The sequence below is a fragment of the Emydura macquarii genome, unplaced genomic scaffold (genome assembly GCF_026122565.2).
Source record: "Emydura macquarii macquarii isolate MOO-44397 ecotype Brisbane River unplaced genomic scaffold, CSIRO-AGI_Emac_v2 contig_968, whole genome shotgun sequence".
Taxonomy (NCBI): domain Eukaryota; kingdom Metazoa; phylum Chordata; order Testudines; family Chelidae; genus Emydura; species Emydura macquarii.
The window spans coordinates 18,582,539-18,606,097 of record NW_027131105.1 but is presented as its reverse complement, the minus strand read 5'-3'; the positions used below and the strand labels follow the sequence as shown (position 1 = coordinate 18,606,097).

At 40.2% G+C, this 23,559-nt stretch overlaps 1 protein-coding gene across 2 annotated transcripts in view; it reads left to right on the top strand.

The window, feature by feature from the left end:
- LMCD1 (LIM and cysteine rich domains 1) overlaps positions 1 to 23,559 on the top strand; it is a 69,118-nt gene that overhangs the window by 5,240 nt on the left and 40,319 nt on the right. The window contains exon 1 of one of the 2 annotated variants that reach the window (XM_067544397.1): positions 6,746 to 6,919. The exons of the other annotated variant lie outside the window; for it this stretch is intronic. Within the exon in view, the coding sequence (XP_067400498.1) occupies positions 6,905 to 6,919 (15 nt within the window). The 5' untranslated portion in view covers positions 6,746 to 6,904. Of the gene's footprint in view, positions 1 to 6,745; positions 6,920 to 23,559 lie in introns of those variants that run through there. 2 annotated transcript variants of the gene reach the window in all.

The following is a 23,559-nucleotide window of genomic DNA, read 5'->3' as shown; positions in this document are numbered from 1 at the left end:
GAAATTATCCAGTATCTTTTTAAAACCTGCAGTTTTAACGCAGTATTGAGAACTTTAAATTGCTGTATCACTTAAAATAGTCCAGAAGATTTTAATCTAAATCCTCTCTGCCCTAAGACTCTCTGGTTATAGAGCCATGTGTGACACTTAGCTGCAGACTGTCTAATTAGCCATTTGTAACCCTGTGTATGAGGAGTTAGGGGGAGAGAGGTTACTGCTTAAAGCAGGATGAGCAGATGAACATTGCCTGAACCACTACTTGGCCAAAAACAGCAGTTTTCCAGCTGTTTGGGCATGAAATGATATGCTGTGACTCTGCCTTGGGGTATCCTGGACTGTGGGTCTCCCTATTATCCCCCTGCCTCAGAAGAGACTTGCTTGTGCTTAACTGGTTGTCTGCTCCCTGACACCATCAGTCTCTTTAGGGCTATGCCAGCACTTACTCTGCTTAACAGGTTAACAATAGGTGCACGCCAATCTCTGAGCTCCTCTGAAAGTGTCCCCTTATAGTATCCAGTCCCTGTCATGGGACCCACCCAGTAATTACCAGGCTTGCTGTTCCCAAGGGTGCTGTATACATACAGCTTGATGGGCACAACTCAGGCTTACGTCCGTTATAACATCACCACATGAAGATACATTTATAATGAAACAATCACAAGCTTATGACCAAAGACTGAGATTGAGTAAGGATAAGGTAAAGAAATGGTTACATAAAAAGTATAACTCGCCTCTTAAAGTTAAATTTAACTTTAACAGACTCAAATCCTGGTCTAAAGTAGTTTCTCAGCTAAAGCAATCTCCCAGCATCACCAATCCCCAATGACTGGCTGGGATCCACATGGATGCAAAAAGCTCTGTTCCTTTTGCTCTCTCTTTATTGGACTCTATAACTAGACACCAGCTCTCTTCTTCCTGTTAACTTCCTATCCCTTTGACTCATGTAAATCGGACTTTCTGGTTTTTTTGGCTTACAATGCTTAATCTACATATGACCCTAGACAGACTGGTGAATATGCATTTCTTTGTCTATCAAAACCACTTTTTCACCCGTGCTGGGTGGTAATGCCTTGATCCTAACTGTAAGGCCATATATTCAGTGCTGTATATAGACATAACTTGTGAAATATATGTATGGAAGATAGTTAAAAACAATATTAACAAAGAGCAAGATCCTGGCTTGTATTTAAGATCTCCTATGGCATTCATTCTTTATAGCTAAATACTCTGACAGCAATGTGTTGGATGTAGTGATTTTTGTCAGGCCTGCCAGATGATACTGTTACAGAACAGTGAATCCGTTGCCATTTGTCACTGAGAAGTTCTTAGAGTGACATCTGCATAGTTACTAGGATTGCACATGTAAGCTATAGTGACTGTAGTGCTTTCATATGCAAATAACTAATGAAATGCTTTTGTGTCCAATTTGTGTGGACAATATCAGTAACTGTACAACCAATTGAATGTCAATGCTGTCAGAAAATCTGACCAAAATATTTTATATACTTAACCTGCAAGGGAAAAAAGTACTACTGTCTTGTTCTCAGTATTCAGAATTGCGGGTTTGGGGCCACCTTAGCAAAAGTTCAGAGTTCCACGTTGGAAACTCTTTAGGGTCTGCATTGGTAGAACCATATAAATAGTTAATCTTAATTGGAAAGACAAAGGTGTTTCTTCTCCTTGTAGCTCCAGTAGATATGAATGATTGTATGTAACTTACTACCCAAGAAAACTGAAGACACATTCCCACCTGTCTTCATATTTAAAAGATTGTCATGATAGCTGTATGACTTGAATAAGCATGTACCCTAATGAGACCAATAGTAATCCCATTGGAGTGGGATGACTAATAGCAATGCTGCGGCCATTAGTCAGCAAAGGGAAACATTGTGTAGACACTTACTGTAAACCCTTGTTTGTCTCTTCTCACAAAAATGTCTATGTACTGAATCATCAAGTTTGCAATACAGTCTGAATTCAGTGGAGGAGGATTGGGAGTTCTGCCCACACTTGTGCCTTTCCTTCGCTTAGAACTAGACTGTTAAGGCACTGATGCTGTCATGCTGTTAACGGTCATGTGCAGTGGAACCTATTTTTGCTTTTCCCTCATCCTGACTAAAACAGTCTTGAATGAGACCAAACACACTATACTGCACCTTCAGCCAGTAGTGCACTTTACAGAACATATGGGTGAAGAGCTTGTGTCTTTGGGCTCTATCTAGACTTTGGGGCCAGGTCTAGCTCACCAGAGTTCACAGTTCAGGCACTTTCAGACTCCTCCCCTCCTGCAGGAAGAATGTGTCTGGAGTAAGAAGGGAGAAGACTTCAGTGGAGCTTTTCTGGGACTATTTAGCCAATACAGTCAATATTTTAAGGGATGCCTCCTTCCAGACTCCCAGTACATTCTTACCACACCTCAATCTGGCTACAAATTCTCTACCTCTGTCAGTCCAGTTTTAGATTCTCTGCTGAGTAGTTTCCCTCATCCTCATTCTAATTGTAGACCCTCTCATCACCACCGCACACCTTTTTCAGTGTCCTACTCTTTCCCCTCTCCACTCTTAGGCACAACAAGTTCAGAGTCTCCAACCCCTCTCACTCCACTGTGTGGTGGGCCAAGGACAGAAAAGATCTGCACTGGTTTTTTTTGTTTTTTTTTTAAAATGCTGTTGAGACAACTGAAATTAGTAGCAAGAGTCTACATTCCATTGAAAGTTGATTATGTTTAGACTCTGAACTACCTAAATTCCTCTTGAAAATGAGATTTAGATTCCTAAGTCAGTTAGATGCTGCAATGCTGATTGCAGCAGTGTCTAAAATTGGGCCTTACTGCTTAGCAGCTCCTTAAGGAAGAGTATTTTAAAGCTAGCTAAGAACTGAATCCTCCTAATAAGTTGAAGAGGAAAAACCCCTTGTCCCCAATACGGGTGTGGAATACCCATGTAATATTGCTCACACTACTGTACATATCTACTTTCTAGAACTAAGACTCCATCCAATGTTCGGACAGTGTGTCTAATGGCTCATCAGTTCCAAGGTGATATAAACACAGATAATTAGGACCATGGGACTTCGAATACAGATCACAAATGAGCCTTTCCAAAAAAGTGAGGATTTAATTATTAGGATCAAGAATTTAATGTTGGCATAAAATCCATATGTAATTGAGAAAATCCAGGCTGTAGCAGTTGTTAGTCACTCAGAGCGGCCCAGGTACACTCCCTCTTACCTTTCCACTCTTAGCTGGTATGTTCCATGGAAGCTTTTTTTAACAGCCTTGCTGAGATGTTGGCCAAACTCTATTGGATGCACAACATTGAGCCGAGGTCACCCTGACCTTCTGAAAGCTTCAGAAAAAAGGGAACGGGAAGAGTGAACATAAATAAAAAGCCGATAGGGAGCTACTTTTGTTACCAGATAGACCTAGCACAAGTGTGTTTATATGTGTACAGGCACTAGCCAGAACAGAAGCAGAATAATAATAATAACCCAACACAGCAGAAGCAACATAGTCCAAATTAGATTTTGAGCCCCATGGGGTCTCCAGGGACTTGATCTTTCACTTACTAAAAGGAATGGCAAAACTCCCATTGATTTCAATGGAAGCAGGATCCAGCCCTATATTACTCCTTTCAAAAATTCACTAGTGCTTGCTACAATCCACTAAAGCTATGGGCTAAATTCTCCATGCTAAAGCCCTGACAAAGTGTTCCTTATATCGAAAATCTTTGGCAAAGGGGTGGGGGGGGGGAGAGGGAGATGAAAAGAGTTCATGATAGCAGAGAATCTCTTCCTATCATCCGGCGTGTATGGAGCTAGCCAAATAATTCACACTAGTGGCCAAGATGATGATGCTACAACCAGGGCAATGTTTGATGCAGTGCATCCATTCTACAGACTCTGCTGATGGAATATCTATGGAATGCCAGCCATAAACTGAACTAAAGCTGCTGCTCTTACTTCAGGAGGAACCCTGAGGAAGGATAGGTGGTAGAGATTACCTCCCCAACAAACTGCCCTTCTTCTAGGTAGAGGGGAGCATCTGTAGATGACTTTTTGCCTGGGGCTCTATGGGGGTGGGGATTGTGTCCCCTACAGGAAAAGGGGCCTGGCTGATGTAGGGAAGTGTAACTTAAAGAAGCCTGTGCCAGTTTCATTAATTCTAGCCTTGAATTATATAAAATGTATTAATTTATGGAACAAATCATTTGACTTAATGTTATCTCATTAAAAGCCAAAAATTACATACTGTAGTCCTGAGATACTTGATTATGACAATAAAATATTAATGACCCTGAACTATGGTTAGCAGACTTGCAAAAGTATTCGCTTTTCTCCTCTGGAGTCACTTTGCTTAGGTTACAATTAGACACAGGTCTAATGTTCACATCCTTTGGACCCAGCTCATCAAAGCGTTTAGGTGCCTAACTCCCAATGGAATCAATACAATTTAGGTGCCTAAAAACCTTTGAGTATTTGGGGCTTTATCCTTTTCAGATGCAATATCCACATCTGCAATTGTCATTTTCACAATACAGGCCCAAGACTAAAATGGAGTCCTGGGGTGGTGCAGGTTTGGCATGAGATCCACTGGCAAAGCTACAAAGAGAAGCTATGATCACAGTTAGCTAATGATGGGTTGGTTCCTTTGAGATGATGAGCACTCTCAACTCTTATGGACTCTAACGGACTGAGGATCAGACAAGTGTGTTACATAACTCTCTCTGGTCTGGTATGCACTGAGTCCACTGTAGTGACTCTTCAACATAAGACACACAATACATGTCTACACTGGGATTAAAAAAACCTGCGACTGGACTGAGTCTGCTGGCTTGGGCTACGGATCTAAACATTTGCTGTTTCAATTATCTTGGCTTTAGCTGTAGACACTCTGAGGACCTTTCCCAGACTTAAAGAAGAGCTCTGTGTAGATCAAAATGTTATCTCTCTCACCAACATCTATTATTGGACCATCTTCTATTGCCTCACCCACCTTGTCTCTCTCTAATATCCTGGGACCAACATAGCTACAACACCACATACATTGATTGAATAAGCCTGCAGTTCTGTGCAGGAACACTCGTTTGAAATCAGTGGGAATTGTGGATATTCACCACCTGTCAAAACCAAGCCACTTAGTAGGTAGCTAACTTCAGGTACCTAAGTGTCATTATTTTTGCCTCGAGTATTTAAATACATGCTCCAGTAATTTCTTCTCAAACCTGAGGGGCGGGGAGAAGGGGGCTTTTCATTTAAGGTTTTGAGGTTTGGTTTCTTTGTGATACCCAAAGTTTTAACACCTATTTGGAATTCTTGGATCTGTGCAGGTGAGTTTATAATACCTGTGGACAGGCTTTCTCCATGTGAGATTTCTGATAGAGCCTACTTCCATTTGTGCTGTTAATACTGTGAGGACGGGGGGTAGGGGGCTGATCTATTACTACGCTCGAGCCTATAGGAGTCTGACTATCTGTTACAGTTTCCTATGTGTCCTTAGGCAAGCCATTTAACTTCCCCATAGCTCAATTTTCCCCATCTGTCATATGAGGATAATGGTGCTCGGAGGGGGTCTAGGAGATTTTAATCAGTGATGTTTGTGAGGAACTTTGAGAAACTTGGATAGATGGTGCTACAGAAGTGAAAAATATTAGTCGATTATGACCATAATATGTTCCTGTGATAGTTCAACACGTCTGATTCCAATTGAAAAAGGAAAGCACAGAGGAGACACACTTATCGGAATGTTCAAATTTGGGGCAGATTCACACCCCCTGCTCTCTCCCCACACACACCTATTTACTACTGCTTGCTTTGTTTTTATAATTCAAACCAAGTTTTCAAAGCTCCAGTTTCATGCTAGTGGAAAAATCTGTTCACCATATTTTTAAAAAGCTTGTCCTGTCTTTATCATGAATTCACACACTGTTGTTGGAGAAAGGAATGCTGGCTCCCAAGTATGTGCTCTTGGAAGAGGAAGATATTTGCAGAGGCTCTAGCTCTATTATATCTTTGTTGTACTGGAGGTTTGAAATGTTGGCAGCTCTGTTGAAATAGTTTCCTTGATATCAGTGCCTTTCCCTGTGCTTTATATAGTGCCAAAACAAAAGGCATTGTTTCTAGGGTAAACTTCCCACACTTCAGAAGTATAATGTCAATTAGCGCTTCCAAAATTCCAGATGGCACTAATTAATTCCCCAACTTCTTACATCCACAGCCTCTTTATTGGATTAGTTTAATTCCGACCATTTAAAAGTGACCTTGGGCTTGTCTACATTACCACTTTGGTTAGTATTACTTATTTCACTCTGCGGTGGGGGGGGGAAACACACCTCTGAGTGACATAAGTTATACCAGAAGTGCTGTCATTTGTGGAGGTGGTTTTATTATGGCGACAGGAGTTCTCTCCCATTGGCACAAAGCGGCTACACGAGCAATCTTAGAGCAGCACAGCTGCATCGGTACAGCTGTGCTGCTGTAAACTCTCTAGTTAGACACATCCTAAGTGTAGTAACCTGAATATCTGCACCAAGACTTGTAGTGCTGTAGTAACAAATTAGTTTGAGATAACGTTAATTCATGTGACGGACCCTGCACCCCTGCAAGTTATAACAAAGGACTATTGTGATTCCCTCTTTTATCCCTAGACAAAGAAATGCTGGTATTGATAAATCTCACACCTGACAACTTTTTTATTTAGAATTTTTTACTGAATTTAATGCTGGGGAGAGGTGTTAGATTGACAGCCCTAGATTATGAGGTTGTCTTTTTTTCTCCAGGACTTCCCACCAATATCACATTAATACGTTTCAATACAAACCTCAAGCTACAGTCTCTAAGCGGAAGAGGATTGTTCAGTTGCCATTTTAGCCTCTCTGCTGAGACTGACCACAACAGGACCATTGGCATGATGGTTTTTGAGGTGAGTAATGGCCATATTTGCATACTAAAAGGCATAGTTAAGGAGCTCCTTCCACATGTCACCAAAGATTCTTCTCTATAGCACACTAATATAATGTGAATTGTGCATTCTGAAAGCCATCTCCTCTATGGGACGAGGCATCTCAAAGTTGTGTTTAGAACAACTGCCTTGTGTGACAAGACATTGGGTTGCCTGTCAAAGCACCAATTCTCTCCTCACCTGGAGTATACTTGACAGGATATTGGCACTGCAAAGTTCTGGAGTTAATGATTGTAAGGAGAAAACAAGCGTACACTACTACTTAATCAGGAAAAATTGCTATGCAAGGTTAATATTCATATGCCTCAACTTCTGTAAGACCCTTGATGTGTTACATCATTTCTTCTGAACTTCGTTAACACAAGCTTCCTTGCCAAAAACAAAATGGTAAGAACACAGAAACTGCAGCATAACAGTAAGCAACTCTGGAGCCAATGAACAGGTTTCATCTTGTGAACTGGTCCAACAGGCTTCATCTTTGAACTTCGATTCCAGTAACCTATAACTTGAAGGTTATGTATGTTTTTCTCTACGCAACTGCAGCAGCATGAAGACACACGACCAAATGCTTGAACCCATTAAAGTCAACAGGGAGTTTTGGCATTTACTTGAATACAGAATATAGCCTACATACTATGTACAACACATACCTTATAATCATCCAAGCCCAACATCGTTTCTCCACTCTGCTTGTTGAATACAAGAAGCAAACATTTTGCTTAATTGCAAAACAGTAAAACCAGAGGGAGCTTTTGCATACAAGACATGGTGAGCATCAATTCCAAAGCACAAAGTGAACCAAAACAAATTCAGAGCCAACTTGAGTTAAAATGTTCTACTCTCAGTATAACAGTAACTTATACCACCCAAGATTTGTTTGTTACAGGGCTAAATTAAATCGGGGAGGAAGGGGGGGGGGAATTTGATGTATATTTACAGTTTAGTTAAAATATAAATATGGGGAGGGAGGAATAAAGTTTATATCTTGAGTCCACATGACTATGCTTCTGAACAATAGGCTAGATTCTCAGCTGGTGTAGATTGATGTAACTGAATATTGACCATATAAGTTTTGTTTTTAAAAAAACAAATGTGCCGAAGTTTCTTCCAAGAAATTTTATCTTTCTCCCGCTGTCACTTCTATCAAAGTTTTTCATGTCAGATCAGGTAATCCCATTTCCCTAGGAAAACATAGGGGATTGGTGCATATAAAGCATTGTGCTCTCTGAAGAGGAAATCTACAGGAGTGATTAGAAAGTCTCAGATTTAGAATGCGGAATTTTTTTAATTATTCTCTTCTGTCTTTGAGAGAGAGACTTGATCAAAGGCAGGTAGCCTTTTCGCAGGGAGTTTGTCAAAAGGTTTTAGAAGACAGGCAGACAACCTAGGAAGATGCTGTGTGAGGTGAATCCCTAAACCAAACTATGAATTCATGATACTCCAGGCCAGGTTCCTACTGCCCATGGGTGGGCTGATGCAGATTTTTGTTCTGCATATTATTATAGGCCGTTAAGACATAAGGTTGCACAACACTTTCCATTATAAGATCCTGTGTTCAGCTGTTTATAACTTTTTGTAAACTTCAACCATTTGGGCTGAAATTTTCCATGCTGGGTGTCTGCCTGAGGCTAACTTCTGTTTTTCTTTTGTTTTTTGAATGAATGAGGCATGGCTCCTGTATTGAACAATGTGATCATATAATTAGCGATCACAATGCCCAAAGGAACACAGCCAATCTTAATGTTATCATTTCCTAAATCTTGACTGCTTGACATTGCAACCTTAACAGTCCTTTAACACCAGTTTTCTGTGTAATTTAATGGAATTCCTCAGAATTATATTAAATGTTTTAGCATTCGCCAAAAGATGTCCCTTGTCCTGAACTGGGTGCTGTGTCCACTTGTTACAAATGTAGGTCTTGATATATCAAACACTCCACTCACATCATTAATATTATACCCCCGAGTAATCCTATTGACTTAATTTGGGCCACTCAGAACGCATAAAGCTAAGCATGCATGTAAGTCTCTGTAGGATCATGGCTCCAACTTGTACAGAAACTTACTGCAATTCCATGTACAAATGGAGCTATGCATCACAATGGCAAGTTTAGCCACAACATCCAGTTTTTATGTATAATTACCGAATGAGAAATGCAATTGCAATGTACTGTATTGCTAATATTCACATGCAATCAAACACACTTCTCAAAATTGTATTTCTTGGTGAGCACATTGCTTGGTGCTTAAATAATTAATTAAATTTACTGTAAGGGATTGAGTGTCTGATTTTAAGAACCATTGCTAGGATAAAATGCACTGAAACTGAGAACATCTGATGTTACTATTTTTTTTTTTAATCCCACCGTGCAAGATCCCCCACCTATGCTCAGTGCAGCGCACACTTAATGAGTAATAGTGTAATGAGTATCCTCCTTCTCTTGGGCTTCACCCTTAATCTTCATTTACACAGCAGGTAATGATTGCTCTGTAAATGTCCAGCACATGCATGTACTAAGGTATTAATCAGCCTATATGCTCTCTAAAGTTATTTGAGTAAGTCTACTGTCATCTTCAGTAAAGATATGCTTTCTTCGGATAGGCACGGAATTCTTTTGTTTTCTTAAATGAGGAGGGAAAACAAAACTACCCTCCATTTTAAATAGGAAACGTGCATATATAATTGTAGTGCATTAACTGTAGGTTTATGCTTAAGTGTACAGTCCCAACAACTGGGGACAGATTTTTCAAGAGCTCAGTTCACATTCAGTTTAGGCACCGAATTAAGAGCTAGATTCTCAAATGCTCAGCACCCAGCATCTTCCATTGTGACTGATGACCATACTTTCAATACCCACTGTGTGGAGCCTTTCTGAAATTATGGCCACGTTTAGGTAGAATCTTAGGACGAGAAAGAACCCCTCAAGATCATCTTGTCCAGTCCCTTGCACCTATGGCAGGACTAAGTAATAGCTAGACCATCCCTGGCAGGTGTTTGTCTAACCTGCTCTTAAAAATCTTCAATGATGGAGATTCCACAACCTCCCTAGGCAATTTATTCCAGTGCTTAACTACCCTGACAGTTAGGAAGGTTTTACTGTCCAACCTAAACTGCCCTTGTTGCAATTTAAGCCCATTTTCTCTTGTCCTATCCTCAGAGAATGAGAACAATCTTTCTCCCTCCTCCTTGTAACAACCTTTTATGTACTCGAAAACTGTTATCATGTCTCTCTCCCCCTTCCCCCCCCCCTTCCCCCAGTCTTCTATTCTCCAGAGTGAACAAATCCTTCTTTTTTTTTTTCCCCTCTATCTTCCATCATAGGTCATGTTTTCTAGACCTTTAATCATTTTTGTTGCTCTTCTCTGGACTTTCTCCAATTTGTCCATCTTTCCTGAAATGTGGTTCCCAGAACAGGACACAATACTCCCGTTGAGGCCTAATCAGTGCAGAGTAGAGTGGAAGAATTACTACTTGTGTCTTACAACACTCCTGCTAATTTATCCTTGAACCACATTTTTTTTTCAACAGTTAGTGTTGACTCCTATTTAGCCTGTGATCCACTAAGACCCCCAGATCCCTTTCTACAGTACTCCTTCCTAGGCACTTATTTCCCATTTTGTATGTGTGCAACTGATTGTTCCTTCCTAAGTGGAGAACTTTGCATTTGTCCATATTGAATTTCATCCTATTTACTTCAGACCATTTCTCCAGTTTGTCCAGATCATTTTGAATTTTAATCCTAGCCTCCAGAGCACTTCCAACCCCTCCCAGCTCGGTATGATCTGCAAACTTTATAAGTGTACTCTCTATGCCATTACCTAAATCATTGATGAAGATATCCTACAGAACCAGACTCAGAACTGATCCCTGAGGGACCCCGCTCGATATGCCCTTCTAGCTTGACTGAATGACTGATAACTACTCTCTGGTACCTAAATAGGAGAGGAGATCTTCTGAAAATCTGGCCTCAGCTATGAGTGCTGAGTGAATTCCATATCTCTAAAGTATGGTTAATGATGCTTCTCTACCTCCAAGTGGTTTTGGGGATAAATTGATGTACTCAGAGGCACAGAAAAGCCAAACAATGCATGTTCAAAGATTATCCTTTGTAGTTTCCATGTAGCCACAAATTTAGATGCTTATCAGAAGAATCATATGGGCTCTTCAACACTGACCTGGAAGTCTCCATGGAGGGGAAAGGAGTGTGTGTGGGGTAGTCTGAGTTCTGGTACTTAGTCTCATTTTGGCAAAAAAATGACTGATCTTTCTCACAGTAAATCATAGAATCATAGAATATTAGAGTTGGAAGGGACCTCAGGAATCTGAATTTTTGCCCAGAATGGGAGAATGCAGAAGTGAAAGGGTGTGTGTGGGTGGGTGGGTGTGAGAGAGAGAGAGCGAGCCTCACAAAAAATTTTTCTTTGGGTTTGTTTCTAATTTGGGGTGAAATTTTTGAGATGACTCTTATCCACAGTGGATCACCCATTCCCATGTGAAACACCAAGGATACATCTGCTACCTTTCATTTTAAATTCAAAAGAAGGCATATAAGAGTATATTCTGATAATTCATATGTTCTCAAAAGTTTTAATTCGAGTAAGAACAATTAGCTGAAACACAAATCCTTTGTTGCTGTTGCAAAGCTCCTACAAAGGCAGATCCAGCTGGTACCACAGTGTCCTGACTTGCACTGAATTTAGGACAGGTCTCATTAGGTATACATAAGTCTCTCAATTTATCCTGCCAGTTCCTCATGCACTTATGAATATAACTGAATGAATGTGATGTACTTTTGCTTTGTTCAAAAGTGAACCAGTTTCAAACGATGAGAACATAATTGTAAAGTCCAATCATTTTTAGTCTAGTATGATCTGTTCACACAGGGCTTCTGCAGCTGCTTTTGATACAGCTGCATGTAAACACTGGCTATCTAGCACAAAAGGCAGACGTTTCCTTTTCTCTACAGTCATAATCATCACTGCTTGAGCTGAACTATAAACAAGAGTGAACACATTTATAAGCTTTGCCCTAGACTGTCTCATAAAGATTTTGAGATAAGAAGGTGGGTGGGAGTGATGATCCTTATTTCTAGAATTCCTACACATTGATCATTTTCACCAAAACTGGATATGAAACACAGGAGAGGAATGATAAGAATCCTGAGGCTGGAGGAACTGAATTCCCCGCCAATAAAAACCCCATCCTATTTTAGGAGCTGTGGAACCTTCATTCTTTTGGGTAGATGTAAGTTTTCATTCAGACTCCAGCATGAATGGAGCTGCAGACTTGTCAGACCTTAACTTCATTCTCCTAACAGAGCTTTTTTTTTTTTTTCTGGAAGCCTCTAATAGCTGATGCTATATACAGGGACCTTGGCAGAGAAGAGAGGTTGCTGCAGTCTCTGGCCTTGGTTGAATGTTCACTCTTTAGGGTTTGACTTTTTTTTTTTAAATTTATTTGAAACGATTGTAAATGAAGAAGAATGTAATTTACTTTTTAAGCTTCCCTGGAGATGTGGGTGCAGTGCACAGTTTTCATATCTAGAAAGGTCACAAAGGTCAATAAATAATGAATATAACAAACCGAAGGAAACACTGAAAATTCATACCACTGGGCCTGCCAAATGCAATGGAGAAAGGCCTTTCTGCATATGCTGTGCATTATTTAATTCTCCCATCCTCCAACACAGTGCCTCTTGGATGTATTATTTTTTCACTATTGGGCTTGTCTTGGCTTTGTTTCCCTCCCGCAGCCCCTCTAATATTTCTTTGTTAATTTCTCATCTTATCATCCTTCTTCAGATCATGCAGCAACATTATCCATATTATACTGCAAAGACCTGATCTCTTGTACTTAAAACACCTCCCCCCCGCCATGACTTGAAACCCTTTAAGGAGACTTGATGAGTTAGGCATCCCTTTCCTACCAGTCCTAATTCTTTAATGCATGCAAATAAGCATTCATCTAGGGAATGCAACCTAGTTAAGCAATTGCAATAAGTAATTACACTCACAGTTGTATTGCATTACAGAACATCCCAAAATATCTAAAGATCATATGCATGAATTCTTGAAGCTTTTCTTGCCCAAGGGAATCTTTTAAAGCTTGAATTGTTAATGTCTGAAATTCTTTGCAGCTGGAGAAGCCCCATCCATAACATTCATGCTCTGCCTTAATTGCATGTACCCCAGGTTTCTGGCGGAGCTGGTAAGTGCTCAAAACATTCTTCATTGCAGGAGTTCTTTGACTATACCAAAGAGCCAAGCAAACTTTAGTTCATTGCTTTGGGACAGTTTTCAGTTCCTCAGCAATCTTCCCATAAGGTAAAATAAAAGTTTGACTTCGGAAACCTAATACCAAAGGGATAGGCTCTATCCTTACATTTGAGTGAACTCAAATCAACTCTTTGGAAGTCAACTTAAGTGATACAAGTCTTTATCTTTAAAGAAAACAACAACAAAACCTTTATTGAAAAAATAATACCTCGAAGTGGTTATGTGGGTGCTTTAGAGACTAAAAATTCAATATACTCCTTACCTAGTGGAGGCCCTGCATTCTTAAGTGGAATGAATGGTTAGGATAAGTGTTTCAGGAGCTAATTCTTTTGGGTAGCTATAGGTGACACTTTCAAAAGCACCTTAGTGACTTAAGAACAGATGTTTCATTGATTTCTTGTTGCATTCTTCTGCCTGGTGCATTTATACATACAAGATGGCATTTTCAAAAGTGCCTAAATAACTAGAGTATTGACTTTCAATAGGCTGTATGTATGGCCTGGCAGATAAGGCACAGGATGGGCATCCAGGAGAGCTGAGTTCTATTTTCAGCTCTGTCACTGATGCTGTGGGACTTTGGGAAACTCATAGGTTTTTAGGCCAGAGGGACTGTTGTGATCATCTGACCTCCTGCATATCACAGGATTTGTCCGAATTAATTCCTGCTTCAAGTTGAATAGCTGTGCTTGAACTAGACCATATCTCTTATTTAAAAAAAAAAAAAAAAATCCAATCTTGATTTGAAAACCTCCAGCGATGGAGAATCCCCTGTTACCCTGGGTATAAGTTGTTTCATTTGGCTACTTATCCTCACTGTTTAAAACCGTGTGCTTTATTTCTAGTCTGAATTTGTTTAGCTTCAGCTTCTTTTTTAGATTGAAAAGCCTTCTATTATAAAACTTCTGTTTCCTATTTAGGTACTTATGGTTATGGGTCCTTTTATTTTTGAAACACTTAAAAGAACTCCTTTATCTATTGCCAGCAAAATTAAGGACCATTTCTCCTTGTGTTCTCTTGGGTCATATATCAGTTTTCTGCAGTGCTTAGCAATTAATAGAATTAGAAGCTATCAATTTCCCCTATTTTCCATGTGTGTGAGATGTATATAAAAATAAATAAAACTTTCACTTTGGTTTTTTTGAGCACCTTGTAGTTTCTTTCACCTCTTTGTACCTCTTACACTCCCATCCTTTCTTTAGCCTTTAAGAGCTCCAGGACAGGAAATGTCTCTTGCTATGTGTCTTTACAACACCTACCAATCTTGGTGCAAATTTGGGTTGAAGTGTCTAGTCTAGGCAACTTGTAATGCGAGTAATCCAAATACATCCTTCAGCACAGGTTTTCAGATAAAGTTTTGTGCTTGGCTGTATCAGTGTTTTTAAAAAGAAAGTGCTCTAACCATTTGGAAGCCTAGGACATATATTAGGTGACTTGCTTTTAAAGGAGATCTCAAAGTTCTGTTTTCTATAGAGTTGTTCCTCTATTAATCATCTTCCTCAGAAATCTTCGGCCAAATTCAGCCCTGTTTATAAGCAGGCCCAACTAGAATTGGGTAGTGCCTGCTGACACCATAACTAAAATCTGCCTCAAGTCTAGGTCTGAACTGTATTTCTTACACTCTTGATAAAGACTAGAACAGAGCTAGGTTTACACGGTCTCTCATAGATGGCTCCAATATGTGAATAAAGCTACATCTGAGATAAAATACCAGAGGTGTAGTTTCTTCACTTGAAACCGCAAACAGTGTGGGACTACTGGTAAAATATACCCATTAGCTAGATTAGTCTGGTGCAAGTCATCATAACTTGTGATCAATTTCAGGAGTTCCTTTAAACTAGAAAACATGTACACATGTGAGAGGAGGGCTAAGCCTGGCAAGGTTGTCTTGAAGAGTGTTTGTTTCAGAAGTCACTTGGATACCTAATAGTACCTAGGTGTAAATGTTGTATCCTATTACTAAATCTGTAAATGCCTACCATCCCCTTCACTTATTAAAGGGAGAATGAAGGAAAAAGGGGGGAAACAGCCTTATCTGCCTCTTGAAAACAATTCCAAGTGTCCATCTGTTTGGTTTGGGGATTTTTTTATATCTGATGAGGGAGGGGGGCTAGATTCTTTCAGCCTACATTTTCAAAAAGGCAGTTTCTCTGGAAGGAGAAAAGTAGTGCCTATTACCAAAATAGATTTCAATGGCTTTAATCATGTAGGAAACTCTTTTTTGTCTAGACCCAACCGGTTGTGATCTAAATTTGATCTATCTATCAGGCTGTGACATTGGTCTCTAGTGAAGCCATGCTGAGATGGCTTAAACAGGGCAAAACTGCAAAGAATGAAGCAGGCATGCCCTTAAATAATGGTGGTTTTTCTTCTATAAGATATATCAAGCTAGCAACAAACAGCTTCTGATCTCCTCACTGGCCATTGAGAAGTCAAAAACAGTGTTTGCTTTAAGCAGTCAAGCTCTCTGGCTTTTACCCAGACAGCCAAATCAAATATGATAGAGAAGATTTTCCTTAATCTCTATCATAAGTTTAGAATTGGCAGAACTTTTTTTTTTTTTTTTTAAAGGCTGGACACATTATCAACCAGGCCAAGGCTTATTAGCTAAGCTAATATTTATTTATTTTTAAAGGAAAGGGGTAATGGTTCAAAGGTCCTTATACATACACGGATGAAAATAAAGTTCTTAGGTCAGTTTCAAAGTAGAGATAACGGAGTTGTAAATTCTTAATTTGCAAAGTCTCTGGAAATTACCCAAACAGCTTGGGTGTCATCAGTCCTTGTTTAAAGCTTCTTTGTTAGAAATCCAGTTCAGAGAGATGAAGCCGGAATGAAGACCAAATAATCCACATACAGAATTTGTTCAAATTCACTCATGAGATTTAGGAGGGCAATTCCAGGCTGTTGCTGGGATCCCAATCTTGCGATCCAAATTTTCCCTGACAAAGGTTGCTCGGATTTGAGATCAACAGGATCATGACCTTTAGTCTTTTATAGATCCATGAAGGCTTATTGATATCTTCTTGACAGCAGATATCACCAGCAGATAATTCTTGAGTGCATAATACGTAATTGCTTGTAGCTATGAAGTAACATCTCCTATTTTTTACACACACTAGCTGCATTAGCATAAGGCAAATGGCAATTTACAACATTCACAGGTATTTACTATTTAAACTTCAAAGAGAAATAAAAACAATAGTATTATTATATTCAAGTTCATCTAAACGTTAATATCTTCCTTTGATTTTTGACTTGAAGAATATAGAGACAGACAGGAACTATTTGGTTACATTGATAATCACTAGCAAGATTACAGGTAATTACAGACTCATCTACTTCCAAACTCTTAATAATGCAAGATATAACCTTAGAGTTTTAAAGTCATTCATTATAAATAGCTAATTCCCATTTTAATACCTTTATACATGTTCTCAAAGGTTGATTTTTTGGGGGTTATTTCAGCCTGCTAGGCTCAACCCTTCCGGACCCACTGTCACACAGATATTTATATAATGTCATAAAATCCAGAGTGAATAGCACTTGCATTCTTTCCACAAAACTAGGAGATCAGTTTGAAAGTCTAAATGAATGTGGTATATTTACCATTTTAAAAAGTGACTTGGCATGTTCTTCAAATTAAATTGATCTATGATAGACAGACAAATACAACTAAATTGTGCTTCCGTGTTTAGGCCTCTACCTTCCCAAAAACATTTTTGAAGAGAAACCTTACCATACCTTATTACAGCATCAATCTCATTATGTAATTCCTTTGATGTGGATACCACCTATTACTGAAGACCTTGAATAGCTTGGTCCTCAAGTGGAATGGCTAGTTATGGCCCCTCTTTAGATGTAATTTCTAATAATTCTGTGGATCAATTTAGCACCTGTAAATGTGAGGGAGAAATTGCCAGAAAGAGCTAAATATATTCTAAGCAAGTGCTGTTCAAGCTTCCCCACTCATCTTGGCCTGGGACAAAAGAGATGGGACAGGACCATTCTGCCCTGGGGCCCGGAATTGCTGTTGGTGGGCCTGTGCACAAATGGGTCACTAACCTTCCTTTCACCCATGACTTTTAAACCACAAGGCCTCAAAATGATATGCTTAACCAGTACCTACCACAAGTGGGTCCTGGTCCATGACTAGGTCTCCTAGGTGCTACAGTAATACAATACATGCAACCTCTATCCCTGCTGCTATTATCCTTCTCTCCCGCCAAAACTTAAATGGGGTGGGGGAGAAGGTTCTGTTCAGCTCCTAGCATAATCTGGCTCCAATTCTTATTGGGGTCTTTGAACACTATTGTGATACAAATAACTGGGAGAGTCCTAAACACTGCCCTTGCTCCTTCATGCAATCTGGCTAGCAAATCCTCCATCAGGGATGGAGGGAGGTGGATCTGTAGGGCCCTTCTCCACGTTTTCTGCATCAACCCATGGAACTGGCTGGCCATAGAGAGAGGGGAATAGTCTGCATCATCCTAAATTTATGACGCAGTCTGCACAGTCCCACTCTGAACTTCCTGAGGCACAATACGTCTGACCTCCCATTAGCTGAAGCAGCTCTGTACTGCCCCTAATATTGGCCATGCTAAAACTTACACTGTTTGGCCATTAATGTTTTAAAGCCCTTGAAGGTCATTAGGCAGAAGGTGCTAAACGAAGCAAAATATTACTACACTGTGGCTTCACAATTGCAATTGGCAAATAAATGAGTGTACCAAAGGTAAGTATAATGAGCTTCAAGAATAAACTGTAATATTCTATTCTCTCTGAGCTAGTGTTAATTATACACTAAAGCACACAGGAGTGCAGCCGATTGACTTAGTGGGACTTATTGGCCTTCTCTTTGGGCTTGTTTTTTCAAAAACACTACATTCTGTGTTGTGATTGTATCTCTCCTACTCATGCTACTTCTCGAGCACCTCTTACAAGAGGAAAATACTTTGACCTCCATACTCCTGTGGCAATTTTTAGTCATGATCGTGTTTGTTCCATTATGATACTGTAGTAGATATAGGAAAACAAACTTTAGACTGAACATAAACTTGTCTTGCTTACAAGACAAACGTTCAGTCCACATTTTAATTCATGTCCGGCTGTGACAGGTGATGTTGTAAAATAAATCTTATAACTTCCAAGTATTTGCTTATATAAATACTCCAGTTATGGTTAAGCAAAGTAAATAAGTTAAAGTTTGAGTACTTTGCTTGTTTTTACTAGCTTATCAGGACAGCTGACCGGGAATGAATAAGGGAATATAATAAACAATTGAGCCGCTAAGCTAGTCTGGTGCTGGACTGTTTAGTGTGATTTCATTCTATCATATTTTCAGTAACAGTACTATATATTTATTAATCCTTACTTAATATACACACATTGCCTATCAGGTTTGTTATAATACAAGCAATGAATTCTTGATATGCTGCTTATTTTTCCACACTATTGTTAAATCGAGCAAAGGCATTTAAAAAAAATTCATCAGGCTACTGATGAGAGAGGCCACTGGACTAAGTCCCTTGCTGAAAATGTAATTCCAGTGGGAGGTTGAGCCTGATCAGCACTTTGGTTTTGGTGCATGAATATGAATTAGGTGCCGAATTAGGCACCAAAGTTTGACAACTTTAGCCTTGCTGAACAACTGCTGCATATGTCTTTGGAGTCTGTGGAGGAAACTTTTATTGGTGTGTCTGCCTTCATTGTGGGAAAGGAGCATATAAAAGGTCTGATTAGTATCAACAATGTTTCTTTGTACAGCAAATGTTGGACACCAGCCTGGTATGCCAAAAGGAATCAGAATGATGATCATGGGCCTGCCCCTGAGAAATGCGGCATGCCCTCAACTCCCATTGAGCTCAATGAGAGTCATGGGTGTCCATTATGCTTTATGTCAGTACCTCACCAGGGGGTCAGAGCAATACCTCTCCTGGTACTCCCAGGGAAGTAAATGGGAATCTTTGTGGTAACTTCAACAGGAACAAGATCAAGCCCCCATGAACAATATGCAGTTTATGACGGATTATAGCCAAGTCCATGATTGCCTTGTCAGGGAAAATAAGGCTAAGCCCCATCCCCTTTGGTACCATTAGATCTGACTGGATGACCACTCTGGTGCAGGGGGGAAACAGTGGCTAGGCAAGTTATGCTACCCCCTTGCCTGTGAGAGTAAATAAAGCACATGAAGCCATGGCTCCATACTGGCCAGTAGAGGTAACTGGGCGCAAAGGGGAGCGGAAAGCCCTTTGTGCAAAAGTGAAGACTGAAGAAATCCATTCTCAAAGGGATATGCCTGAGGCACAGTGCCTGTAGTGCTGTATACCTGTGGTAGTCCTGTTGCTCAGAGGTGGTGCATAAATGCACTGTCCAGCCCTTGACTTTAAACATCTTAAAATAATGGTTACAACTTGTACTTAATAGACTTGTTATGTACTTGGCTATTGTTCTATGCTACTTGAGTGGCAGGGCCGTGCCAATATTTCTTGCGGCTATAATAGGGACTGTTGAAAAAACAACACAACAGGGTAAGCTTTCTTATCATGTAATACATCAACCTGAAGAGTCATTGTCTGCATGATAAATTTGCCTTGAGGATCTTAGCAGTGAACAAAACTAGTGCTGTTTCTGGCAGTACCTTCAAGCCCTTTATCACTAGAGTTTTAGATTGGATTTGTTCCGACCACAAGATCATGACTACTAACAGGGTTTGAATCCATTCTGAGCCAATTGAATAGTACTGGAAAGTACTTGGATGGTGACTTGGGCGTTAACTCCAGTAAGGGTGGAGTAATTGCTCTCTGAGGAGTCTGTGCTGGCTATCGTCCTTACATCTGTTCAGCACTGGGAGGTTTCAGAGTTTAGCCTGTTCCAGTGAGCCGTACTTAGTCTAATTCACCACCGCTTACTGTAAGTATGCTTGTCCCAAGTTTAAGTAATGGTGTTTCCCATGATCTCTCTCCTTCTTTGGCGTGCTAAACTGTCTGTCACTGAAAACCACTGTGATGGTGTGGTTTTTATGGCCCTATTTAGAAGAGCTTTGAGGGAGAGTGTGAGCACATGCTATGACAAGAGAAAAGAGCTGTCACATCCCTCATCACATGTTAAGCGTAAGTGAAATTAATAGTGAAAAGTAAAACTAACGTCAGTGGAAATTTTGCCTAAGGATTCTGCCAGCTGTGCTCATGCTCAGATTAAGACTTTACCCTGTAAGCAGTTAGATTTTGGTGGAATTACTTCTAGAGTAAGGCTGCCAGAAGTGGGCCCTGACTAAGGATTTCATCCCTGGAGCAACAGTTAGGTGGCTTGAACAATTGTCATCCCTATAGTGAGTGGATATAGAAAACCTAGAGGATTTCTGTACTGCCAAATTTACTCTGCGGGATTTACCTTCTCACATAGACCTTCCCCTTCATCAACTACAATGACAAGAACTAACACTAGAAGACATAATAAAGAAATGATAGACAATGATTTCCCTCTACATCTTAGCACTATACAGACTGAGACAAAGTTCTATCTTCAGGGGATAGTTTAACAATATTGCCTCTAAATGGGATGGTCCAGATTCTCTGCTGGCATAATGACCTCATTGGCGCTATACTGATTTCTATCAGCTGAGTATCTGACCCATCACTGATATTTCTCTAAAGTGTTTTCTTGGATGGAAAAATGAGCTCATTCTACCACTAACTCTCTCTATGAATCTAAGAATTTCCTTTGCACTTGTTAAATGTTTGGTATTTAAAAAGACAACATAAGCGGTCAAGATAAGAAAAAAGCCAAAATAGAAACCCTAAAATACACTGTATCTGACAAGTAGCTTGTTTTCCTTCCATGCAATTTGTAGACATGCTGACAGTTTATTTTTAAAGGGGTGATGAATTTCTGCAAACATTCTTTGCTTCAGATCTCTTAAATTGTACCTCCTCTCTCACTGTCAGACCGTTCATGAGCATTTGTTTTACATTATCTTGCTGTTAGTCTTTGCCATGTCTGTTTATAGGGGGAGGTTTTTTGTATTCCCGACACTTAAAATATATATTGGTCAGGATGTGGGCCCTAAGAAGCTCCATTTCTGGGCAGGAAGTACTTCTAATACAGACAAAGGCTCGTATTCTGACCAGCCCTTCACAGGGATGCAAATGAGGAGTGACTGAAACTTTCCTCCACTCTCATGAAGGAGAAGAGCACGCATGCTCTCTTCTGAATGTAGAGGGTCCTCTGTATCACTAGCCAGCCGAAGTAGAAGAGGTGGAGCCAATGGCCAGAAGATGACTTGCTGTGCTGTATTTTCCCCTGTACAACACTGAAGTAGTGCATCAGGCTGGCACTCTACCTGCTAAGCATCTGGAAGCTTTGGGGTGTATTATGCTTCCCCAATGCACAATGTCTCCTGATGCTCTGACTGGGATAGTGCAGCTGCCCAGGACTGTGCCTGAAAGGCACCACAGAAACCAAGTGTAAGTGCTTGTGTAAGGCCTTTGTACTTCTAGGAATCTTGCAGTGCAGAAATCCCTCTGCACGACCTCCTGGGTTGACCCAGTCTCCCATTCTGGTCATGGTGCTAGAGGAGCTACAAACTGTCAAAGATACCATAAAGGGTGTCTTAAGAGGATGCTCTAGCTAACATTGAGCTCCCTAAGGGTCAAGCCCAGCCCTGCACAGTATCCTGACATTGTTTTTCTCTTTTTCTCCCTGTGCCGCTGTAGGTCTAGATTTACACAAGGCTGTCTTTGAGCTGGTATATATGCCTAATACCATGAAGAGCAGTTCTGTCATACTGTTGAAAGTTATGAAACAAAAGTACCCTAAGAAAGTTTAGATATATGTTGTTCCTTATCTCTGAGCCAGGGAATTAGTTCTTAGCTATGGCAATTAAACAAGTGGGGGAGGAGAGCCATGTGGGAGATATTTTCTACTGTTTAACTGATAACCTGAATCTACATTTACCTAAGAATGACTTTGTTTTCCTTCAGGAAATGACCAGCTGTGTTACACATTTCTAAATCAAAGTAAAATGGTCACGTGGAAAGGCTGAACTGATTAATCCAAGAAGTGCACCAGTAGTTGATATTGACAGCTCAAGATAAGAGTTAATTGAATTTCCAATACGCTAAATCTGATCTGCTTGATTATATCCGCTGGGGCGAAGTAGATGCGTACCCTGATGCACAATATGGGAGTTTTAAAAGGTTGCAGTGCAAATGTGGCTGGTGTTGACCAAGGGGTTGTGTTGCCTAGAAAGCAAGTGAGAAGGTGAAACCTATTTTATCTCCGCTATGCTGATGATAAGCAAACTTCGCTTGCTTTTGTTACAAGTGCCTATTTATCTTCCATATGAGGAATGGATTGCCATAGTAGGGTCACTTTGCAGCCTCCCCTGATGCAGCAGAAAAGTGCACATTGGGGGTGCTGCTGAATGTTTAACCCATGAGTGAAAACCTTGGTGTAACACAGAGGTCCCCACAGGGCTGTGTTCCAGCTGGCTGCCCTTTGGGTCTCAGCACTGTCTGGAATCTCCAGAGCAATGTGGCCCATGCCTGGTACACAGCCCTATCCCTTTACCTCAAGGATAAAAGGGGCCAGACCAGGCCCCTCCAGCTCTGGAGCTCAGGGCTCTCCAGCTTTTTACATGTGACTTAGTCAATCAAGTCTGTTTCAATACACAGTAGAGCAGAAAAGGTGTCACAAACTGTAGGAAGTTTTAATAAAAAGATAATAGGGAGACTAAAGCTGGCAGAGTTCATAGTCAACTGTCTCTGACTGACTGGTGATATGGAGTAGCTGCATTTACTTTTTTAAAGCCACTTTCTAAATCAACATTCCATAAAGCCTGTAAATACCTGATCTAGATTCCAATGAAGTCAATGGAGGCTGATCTCCGTGAGCTTTTGATCAGGCCCATAAAGCAGTCCTTATATTTGGAGGAGTCTTCTGTGCCGTAAATACTCTAAAACAGAACAAGGTTAAAAGTGAAATAGCAAATGTAAGCTCAAACATGTATCTCAGAACTTCTTTCAGCTGTCCCTGGATATCCTCTGACTCTCTCAGTGAATGTCTTGACAGGGTACTTACATTTAGACCTTGAAGTGTCTGACATTGAAGCCATGGATTTGATTTGATTTATTTATTTTGTCCAATGGCTGCCTTTATTTTTTTCTTTGGTCTGCATAACATAACCCTTCTAAATGGCTTTATTTAATCCAGATGTTTGCCTTTTAAATAAACATAAGCATAGACTTTTGTATAGACTTGAATTCTGTCAAATTTTTTAATCTTTCTAGTTGCAAACCTTATATAAAAACCCCTAGTCCCTGTTCTGTA